At 49.5% G+C, this 9,786-nt stretch overlaps 1 protein-coding gene across 2 annotated transcripts; it reads right to left on the reverse strand.

Annotated features, from left to right (window-relative positions):
* Positions 1 to 323: 323 nt before the first annotated feature.
* On the reverse strand, positions 324 to 8,189 carry LOC142920220 (E3 ubiquitin-protein ligase CCNB1IP1-like). 2 transcript variants are annotated; one of them, XM_076062707.1, is made up of 4 exons: positions 8,132 to 8,189; positions 3,656 to 4,017; positions 2,469 to 2,808; positions 324 to 1,900 (listed from the first exon to the last, which is right to left on the reverse strand). In XM_076062707.1, the coding sequence occupies exons 2-4, from the start codon at positions 3,950 to 3,952 to the stop codon at positions 1,686 to 1,688; spliced, it is 852 nt and encodes a 283-aa protein (XP_075918822.1). In that variant the 5' UTR covers positions 3,953 to 4,017; positions 8,132 to 8,189; the 3' UTR covers positions 324 to 1,685. The 2 variants fall into 2 exon arrangements, with proteins under 2 accessions (XP_075918822.1, XP_075918821.1); XM_076062706.1 differs by lacking the exon at positions 8,132 to 8,189 and adding an exon at positions 5,132 to 5,229.
* Between the last annotated feature and the right edge of the window lie 1,597 nt (positions 8,190 to 9,786).

A 9,786-nucleotide genomic window follows, 5' to 3' on the forward strand; every position in this document is an offset into this window, starting at 1 on the left:
CAGTGGTGTCTAGATCGGCCTAATTGGAGGAGGCTCGTGAATGCTGCTGCTGGGCAGTTGGGTGGCTGAAGCACAGCAAGTTGGCACAGTACGGGGCACAGGTGGTGCATCGGCCATTCATTTCAGTCAGTGGACCCCTGGCACCTGGGTCTGCCCCATAACCTCCTACCAGTGGGCCTTCGGCACTTCACGTGGCCTCAACATGCACATAGCCTGGCACAAGCGATGTGGTGAGGTCACCGCCACTTAGTGGCGAATGGCGGTTGTTGTGTCGACCTGTATGGGTGGTCTGTGTAATGTAAAGGAAGTGTTTTTGGCGGCCGCAAAGTCCTAAACTTTTTAATGAAAAACAAATGGAACAGGTTCCCTCTTGTGAACAGCACTTACTCCAACACAACATTGAGAAACAACGCGCACCACGGTAACTCCCGGGTCGGCCGCAGCGAGATTCTAAACGGCAAACCCCTCTGTGCCGTCACGAGCGCCGCCACCATCGGCCTGTCCCCCCTCCCCCGAACGCCAACGACGACACCTGGTAACCTACCCGCTGGAAAAAATTAACGGTGCTCAAGCGGTAAATGTCATGGGTTTACTCTCCAGCACGCAAATCGGCGGGGTCGAAAGCGGGAGCTCATCGGCCACGGTTTATAGCAGCAGCTGTCAGAGTCGGGATCGAACCCACGACCTCCTGTAGACCGGGCGAGGTAGTTAACATCTCATAGCCACTGTGGTGATGATGATGATGATGAGAGAGTGAGAGAGACGCAAGCTCCAAATATACGGCAGCAGCTGTCAGAATTGGGATCGCACCTACAACCTCCTGTAGGGCTGCACGGATTCCTCCAGTATAGACAAAAGTTTCTGATGGATGTGAAAGTGACGTAACCCTATGAGCCCCACCCGGCACGGCCAATGGGAGACGTTTGTCACGTGAACGGAGTGCGGTCGTTCAGTTACTGCCGCTGGTGGTGATCACCAAGCGGGACGTCAAACTCCACTGTCAACGTTGTGGGTTTGCTCTCCCAGAACACAATTGGTGTGCGCTAAAGTAGTAACGAATTGAAACTATTAAACTCAACAAATTTATTTTTCATTTTACCAGGCCGAGGACCCACCGACCCACGCAGCTATTTTCATAAGCGACCTGGCCATCACAAACGATAGCTCAATGACGCGGCGTTATCGTCGTCGTCGTGCGTGAGAATCTCCAGCGAGCGGCTCTCCGAACACAACTGACGGGGGCGACGAGGCGCGCGCTCGCACGCGTGGACCCCGTGACGCTTGTGCACGACGTGGTTTTTTGTATTTGTTTGTCGCTGTAACGTTTTTACCCCGGGGCCCCCGACCAGAAGTCTGTGGGAAAAGAGCTTCACAGCTTGTCGGATTCCTACCTCCAGCGTAAATAAATATTTCCGATTCGGATTCCGTTTGCGCTCAGAGGAGGCAATCGACTGGCGGTGACGACGAGAGGCTCCTGCCAAGCGCCACAGGGTAGTAGGCAGATGACCTGCGGGCAGCGTTAAGACCACAGGAATCTGATGAGCGGTGAGGCCAGTGGGCAAGGTCCTTTTTGCGTCGTTTTTTTTCCCCACGAGTTTTTTTTTTGGGGAACCCCTTGCGACCGCATTGGAGGGCGAGGAGGCGGGCGCGAAGGGAAGGACTCTCGCGTTGTTACCGGGGGGAGGTCACTTCCTGGCTCCGGTCACCGCGGCTTTGGCGGGGAAGGGGAAGCGGAGGAAGCCGTCGGATTGCGGCGACCTGTCCGGGGGGCTGCCGTCGAAAAACAACGGCCTCGGCGCAAACTCCGTCCCCTCAGGGCGGCAGCACGGAGGCGTCTTCATCATCCAGCTCCACGCGTTTCCCTCCGCGCCTTGCGATGTTCGCGGAGTCGACGTCTCTGCTACAGGGGGGGGGGGGGTGGGGGAAAAAATTACATTACGTACAAAACGTCACCGTATGAACCTATCCCCATTTTCCCTGCTTGGTCGGTTCCTAACAAAGTTCAAACATATCATTACCAGAGTTGTTTCTTTTCGTTTGCATTTTTGACTGCTTGTGTTGTGGTTATTGCAAACATGATTCCTTGTATAAAGGTGTCAGTTTTTGTTGTGCCAGCCAAAAGGGTAAAAACCTATTCCTATATCTTGTTACTGGCAAAGGAGGTCTCATAATGTAAAGGTTTACCCCGAGCCCTCAATACTCCCTGATGGTGCGCTGTTTTTGAGTTGTACGCCTTTTGGCGTCTTCTGGTCCAACACCAGTGGAGACTAGGCTCTAAGAAAAGCCGTCTCGGGTGTGGACCAATCAAATTCAAGGACAGTGCATATTATTATCAGAGTTGTCTCTTTTGTTTGCATTTTGACTGCTTGTGTTGTGGTTATTGCAAACATGATGCCTTGAATAAAGGTGTCAGTTTTTGTGCCAGCTAAAAGGGTAAAAACCTATTACTAAAGTTCAAACGGCCCTACCGAATCTCACTATGAATGGCGAGGACGCCGCGCCGTTCAGAGCCTCCTCCTCCTCAGCGCGTCTCCCCTCGTCGATAGCGGAGAATCGCAGGCGGAGGCGATCGTAGGAGACCTGCAGTTTCTTCTGCTCCCGGTCCCTCTCCAGCAGTTTCTCGGCAGCCTCGTTGTACCTCTTCTTGAACTTGGCCAGCTCGCTCTTGGCAAGCGAGAACTGCCGCTTCAGAGTGGCGACCTCCGTGACCTTGTTCTGGATCTCCTGCTTGAAGCGGTCCTCAGACTGCACCCTGAGCCTCTTTGATTTCACGGCCAAGTGTTCCTGATACAGTCTCTCCTGGTGCACCTGCGAGATGGAAAATTTGATTAAACGTATTTTTTATCGGTTAAAGAGCCGTACGCGCAAGGGGACTTACGTGTAGAAGAATAACTCGGTTAGCGAAGCCTCTGGGAATGACGAAGCTCCAAAAAAAAATCGAAAGAATGAAAAACAAATATTCATAATTTTCAATTTAAAGCTTTCGTGACTGCAGGGATTCATCTTCTGGGTTCTTTCGGTAAAGTCACCACGTAGAATTGAGATAAAAAATAAAACAGAATTTATTCTGTAATAAAAATTAAAATAATAATAACATAATAAATTCTGTTATTATTTTTATTATTTTATCTCCATTCTACGTGACTTTACCGAAAGAACCCAGCAGGAGAAAAATATTCATAAATCACGCAAATTAATTCAAGAGTGACATCTTAAACGCTGTACATGTTCTAAGTAGTGCCACCGATAATAGACGGACTAAATATTAACTGCGTCATTCCAATGGTGCTCGCTAAATAAAGAAATGCCTCCAAGTCTTTTTGTCTCCGAGTTAGTCACTACTTATGTTTGGAGTTTGCACGTTCTCCCAGTGGCCGTGTGGATTTTCTCCAGGTCCTCTGATTTTTCCCTCCCAATGTTTAGAAACGACATCTAACGCGTTTTAGAGTATTTGACTGCTGTAAATTTCCACGTGATGATAACAGCCGCTTGGGTTGGGCTATCATTCGTGATGGCCAGGTCGCTTCTGCAAAAAAAAGAGGTTACGTAGCTCAGTGGGACTTTATCCGCTAAAATATAAAACATTTCAGTTTGTTACTTTTTAAAAATAAATTTTATTTTTATTTTTAAAAAGTCACCGATCCGTCGCCGATACCTGAAAGATCCAGAATGAAAGCGCCCGCGAACATATCTCCTGGATGACGTCCGGCCCTAGGCCCGCCAGCACCATGGACTTGTGCTCCTCGGGGGGGTTCAAGCAGACCCGCACCACGTCCAGGCTGCCGCGCGGCAAGGCGCCGCACGCCGGGCAGGCGGCCGCCCCCGTCTTGAACTCGCGTTCGCCGTCCTCGTCGCAAAAGAGATGCGAGCAGGAGGTGACCCAGGCGAAGTCGCCGACAATGCGCCGGCACTTCCTCAAGTTGCACACCAGAATTTGTTCGTGCGCCGACATTTCCTCCCCGCCTGACCACTGGCCCCGGGGGGTCGCCAGTTCTCCTGTTCCCAGTCGCCGCCGTTCTGGTTGAGGGAAACGAATCGCGGGTGAAACACGTTTTCGCATGGAGTGCGCGAAATGCGTTCGCGTTTTTTTTTTTGCGAGCTCCTGCCGTTTATTGACCGGCTCAGAGCTCCAGAGAGAGCACCGGGGTGCGGTCTCGTTCGTTAAGGGAGGCGAGAGATCTTGGTCAGCGTAATGACGGAAGCAAGTGAGGTACAGTACGATGGCGAAGCAAACAGAAATCAGTTGGGAGAGCGACGGTTTTAGAGGATAAATTGCTGAGCAGGGGGAGTGTTCTGACCTGCGGTTTGGTGAGTGGGTGGATGAGTTTGTGGGTGAGTGAGCGAACTTGTAAGTGGCTGATGGGCTGGGTGTATGCACGTTGAACTTATTTCACACCGTACAGAGCGAACCTTGCTAATCGGAGGTACGGGTAGAGGACAAGAAACAAAACACAAAGACCAGTGCAAAAGAAATTAGTCTTCAATCTAGATGATTTTAAAATGCACAGTTTCAGTGGATTCCTAATAGCGGAAGGAAAATGGTTCCAGACGGACGCAGGAGCGCATCTGAAAGTGCGCAACGCTTGCCCAAAAACCTCTGCGAGGGTGAGTGTGTTGTGACCTGCAGGGTGGTGGGGTGAGTGGATGGGTTTCTGGGTGAGTGAACTTGTCAGTGGCTGACTGGTTCAGTGAGTGTCTTGTTGTGCCTGCAGTTTGGTGAGTGGGTGGGTGAGTTAGTGGGTGAGTGAGCCTGTGAGTGGCCGACTGGCTTTAGTGTGCTGTCGTGACCTGCAATGTGGTGAGTGGGTAAGTGGATGCGTGCGTGGGTGAGTGAGTGAACTAGTCAGTGGCTGGTTGGCTCAGTGAGTGTCTTGTTGTGCTTGCAGTTTGGTGAGTGGGTGCAAGTGAATTAGTGGGTGAGTGAGCCTGTCAGTGGCTGGCTGGCTTAGCGTGCTGTCGTAACCTTCAATGTGATGAGTGGGTGGTTGGATGAGTGAGTTAGTGGGTGAGGGAGCTTGTCAGTGGCTGACTAGCTGCGCGAATGTGCTGCTGTGACCTGCAGTGTGGTGGGTGAGTGAGTTAATGGGTGAGTGAGCTTGTCAGTGGCTGACTGGCTGTGTTGAGTCCTCACCACTTGAGATTGGGACGAATTGGGGAGGCCTTCGTTCCAGAAGTCGATTGACAATGGCAGAGGATAATGACTGCATGCCACACTCAATGTGCCGTCTGTATTCATCCGTATTGTTAATGTATGAATACGCCTGTTGCTCAGCAAAGCCCCACTGAGTCTCAACTCTTCTTCAGGAGGGGTCCTGCCAAGTTTGCACAAGAGGGGGCGATGTTGCTGTGATCCCTCCCACTGAGCCATTTCCAGGTAATCTTTTAGCTTTGGGATGTGGTTCTGGCAAGTACCAGTTCCACTGTGTTTGTGGGTTTAGCTATGGGAGGGAAACTCGGAGGAAACCAATGGAGATGACACACATGCCACTCTGTAGTACAGAGAATGATCACATAAACCATTGCCGGACAGCTGGGATCACTCCGTGTAGAGTGCTGTACAGTATCTAAATGTGTAGGGGCCATGCCTTTCGTGCGTACGCAAAAATCTGTCAAAACCTGACCCCGTACGCACGCGGACTTTTTACACACCCCCCCCCCCCACCTGCCTACGTACGTTCGCCTGACGCATCACCCCCCCCCCACCCCCTAGAATCCTGTAGAACGGCCGATATGTAATCCACGCAGAAACGATCAATTATTAATATTAACGTGTTTAAGCAAACAGATAGTCCACCGCCGGCTGCATTATTATCGAGGCTTCAACCCCCCCCCCCCCATTTCCTATGCGTACATTGTGAGTAGACCCCCCCATATGCAAGCGTACGCATTTTGGGTATCCCCCTCCATGACAACGAACTAAATGGATGGCCCCGTATCGGGAAAAATCGGAGGACCCTGAGACAAATCCACGCAATCAACATGGGGAGAGAGACGCAGACTCCAAATATACAGCAGCAGGAGCAAGCGTGGTCAGGGCCTGGGCGCGAACCGACGATCTCCTGTAGGCCAGGCGAGGATGTTAACATCTAGTCACCGTGATGATAACAGGCGAGGTAGTTAACATCTCCTAGTCACCGTGATGATAACAGGCGAGGTAGTTAACATCTCCTAGTCACCTTGATGACAACAGGCGAGGTAGTTAACATCTCCTAGTCACCGTGATGATAACAGGCGAGGTAGTTAACATCTCCTAGTCACCGTGATGATAACAGGTGAGGTAGTTAACATCTCCTAGTCACCTTGATGACAACAGGCGAGGTAGTTAACATCTCCTAGTCACGGTGATGATGACAGGCGAGGTAGTTAACATCTCCTAGTCACCGTGATGATAACAGGCGAGGTAGTTAACATCTCCTAGTCACCGTGATGATAACAGGCGAGGTAGTTAACATCTCCTAGTCACCGTGATGACGACAGGCGAGGTAGTTAACATCTCCTAGTCACCGTGATGATGACAGGCGAGGTAGTTAACATCTCCTAGTCACCGTGATAACAGGCGAGGTAGTTAACATCTCCTAGTCACCGTGGTGATAACAGGCGAGGTAGTTAACATCTCCTAGTCACCGTGATGATAACAGGCGAGGTAGTTAACATCTCCTAGTCACCGTGATGATAACAGGCGAGGTAGTTAACATCTCCTAGTCACCGTGATGACGACAGGCGAGGTAGTTAACATCTCCTAGTCACCGTGATGATGACAGGCGAGGTAGTTAACATCTCCTAGTCACCGTGATGATAACAGGCGAGGTAGTTAACATCTCCTAGTCACCGTGGTGATAACAGGCGAGGTAGTTAACATCTCCTAGTCACCGTGATGATAACAGGCGAGGTAGTTAACATCTCCTAGTCACCGTGATGACAGGCGAGGTAGTTAACATCTCCTAGTCACCGTGATGATGACAGGCGAGGTAGTTAACATCTCCTAGTCACCGTGATGATGACAGGCGAGGTAGTTAACATCTCCTAGTCACCGTGATGATGACAGGCGAGGTAGTTAACATCTCCTAGTCACGGTGATGATGACAGGCGAGGTAGTTAACATCTCCTAGTCACCGTGATGATGACAGGCGAGGTAGTTAACATCTCCTAGTCACCGTGATGATGACAGGCGAGGTAGTTAACATCTCCTAGTCACCGTGATAACAGGCGAGGTAGTTAACATCTCCTAGTCACCGTGATGACGACAGGCGAGGTAGTTAACATCTCCTAGTCACCGTGATGATAACAGGCGAGATAGTTAACATCTCCTAGTCACCTTGTAGATGACAGACGAGGTAGTTAACATCTCCTAGTCACCGTGATGACAACAGGCGAGGTAGTTAACACCTCCTAGTCACCGTGATAACAGGCGAGGTAGTTAACATCTCCTAGTCACCGTGATGATAATAGGCGAGGTAGTTAACATCTCCTAGTCACCGTGATGACAACAGGCGAGGTAGTTAACATCTCCTAGTCACCGTGATGATAACAGGGGAGGTAGTTAACATCTCCTAGCACATTCCAAACACTGCACAGCAATCGAATCGCTGGGGATGGGAGGGGGTGGTGTAAAACGTCGTATTTCCAATCAAAGTAAAATGTTGTGGACCCCATGAGGCTGATGAAAGTTTCGCCCTCACGAAAGCGACGCTGGGTCGTGGCTCACAGCGCGATACCAAAATAAAAAATAAAATAAATGAAATAAATCCATCACCTCACAACTTTTTGAGGGTTTCCCGCTCTTTTTTATTGTGTGTATTTAGTGAGACCCTCAGACGTGGTGTCTCATCACTACTATGAGGCGACTTTTAACACCTCCCCCAACGTGTAATATTGTTTTTGTTATTTATAAACACTCGGATTCCCGCACTTTTTATTGCTTGTTTCGTGACCTTCAAGGGGTGAGAAAAAAATTAAGGAAAAAAAACGCCTCAGACTCCGAAGTCTTAAAAAAAACAGACGTGTAAAATTGTATTTATAAATAAACTACTCGGCAACGTAAAATAACAGCCGCCCCACGTTCTCTACTTGATATAAACCCCGAAGTGTTTAATGTGATTTATAGGAAAATATAGTTTTGTATTGTTTTTACCTCACAGCAATCCACACACACACTGCAGCTGCGCTCGTGACGTCACGGTGGGGGGGGGGTTGAGGCGTGCGTGACGTCACGGTGTGGGGGTGGTTGCAGGCGTTCGTGACGTCACGATGCAGGAGAGTGGTTGCGGGCGACCGTGTGACGTCACGGACCCCCAACCCCCCGTCCAAGGACGGGCAAAAAAATATTCAATAGAAAAAATTTTCAGCTCATGATTATTAATCGTGAGGGGGGGGGGGGTTGACCCATGTGGAGTGACGTCACCCGCTCATGAATATTCATGAGGGGAGGGGTTCGGTACGTGGAGTGCCGCGACCTTCTTGTGCGTCGGTGTAAATTTCCACGCGTGCGTGAATATTAATGACGGGGGAGGGGCTCATGTGGAGTGACGTCACGCGGGGGGGTGGGCCTCATGTGGGGTGACGTCACGCGCGTGACGGACAGACACTTCTGGGTGATTATAGTAGGTAATTAATGTATTATATTAAGCTCCTAAAGTTGGTTACTGCTGATCAAACTATATATTTTACTAGGTAAAGCCAGAAGCTACCCCGTGGGTAGTTTCTGGCTTTACGTGGGTTGAAAAACTATGTAGAGAAAACCCGGAATTGTAAGAGGCACAACAGTGCAAATTGAACTCGCTGCTGCTGCAGTTCTCAGATGTTTTCAGTAAAGGGAAATTTGACATTGGATGTACTTCCCTGTTGCATTACCACGTTGATAACGGGGGACGCCACCCTTATTCGCCAAAATTCGTATCGTGCGAGTCCAGCTGAGAAGGAGCACGTGAAATGGGCGGTGGACGAGGTGTTAGTCGCGGAGACAGTTGCACCGTCATACAAGTCCTCGGGGTGCTCCTGTCGTGCTTGTGAAACAAACTGGACGGTAGCCCGAGGTTCTGCATCGATTTCGGAAAGTTTTACGAGGTATCAGTGGCTGATGCGTACCCGCTCCCGCGCATGGATGTGATTTGTTCTGTGGTTCTTTCGGTAAAGTCACGTAGAATGAGAATAAAACAATAAAACAAAACAATGAAATTCTCACAACGTTTCGGCGGGTGCTGGTTTTTGTTTTTTACGTAAGAATTAATGTCGGGATTTTGGCAACTGCCCTTGGATGAATTGTCAAAACCAAAAACTGCATTTCGTATGCCTCACGGGTTTTAACAGTTCAATTGTGTCCCGATGGGTTTACAGTATTCAGTGCTTGCCACGTTTCAGAGAGTCATGAAGCTGGTTCTTGCGGGATTATAACATTTTTGACATGCGTTTTTCTGGATTTTTAATTGTTGTTATTCTGTCTCTCACTGTTCAAATAAACCTACCATTAAAATTATAGACTGATTATTTCTTTGTCAGTGGGCAAACGTACAAAATCAGCTGGGGATCAAATACTTTTTCCCCTCACTGTATTCGTCTTCCCAAGAGATGCCTCAGTTTTCTTTCCTTTCGGAGGTGGCGGCCGTGTGCTCAACAAAAAGCTCGGCCCATTGCGTTCAAAGTTCGTAGGCCAAATCAAAAAAGTTTAAGCGGAAAACCAACCTTGGGTGCAGATTCTACAAATGTATCGCCTCTGGACCAAGTCCTAAATCACCCTTGCTTTCCATCAGCTGCGTTGACATGAATCTCGATGGACTCTCACCTGGTCTT

Source organism: Petromyzon marinus, unplaced genomic scaffold (genome assembly GCF_048934315.1).
Source record: "Petromyzon marinus isolate PM22_M1 ecotype Great Lakes invasive population unplaced genomic scaffold, UKy_Petmar_22M1.pri1.0 PM_G_Scaffold_7, whole genome shotgun sequence".
Classification (NCBI taxonomy): domain Eukaryota; kingdom Metazoa; phylum Chordata; class Hyperoartia; order Petromyzontiformes; family Petromyzontidae; genus Petromyzon; species Petromyzon marinus.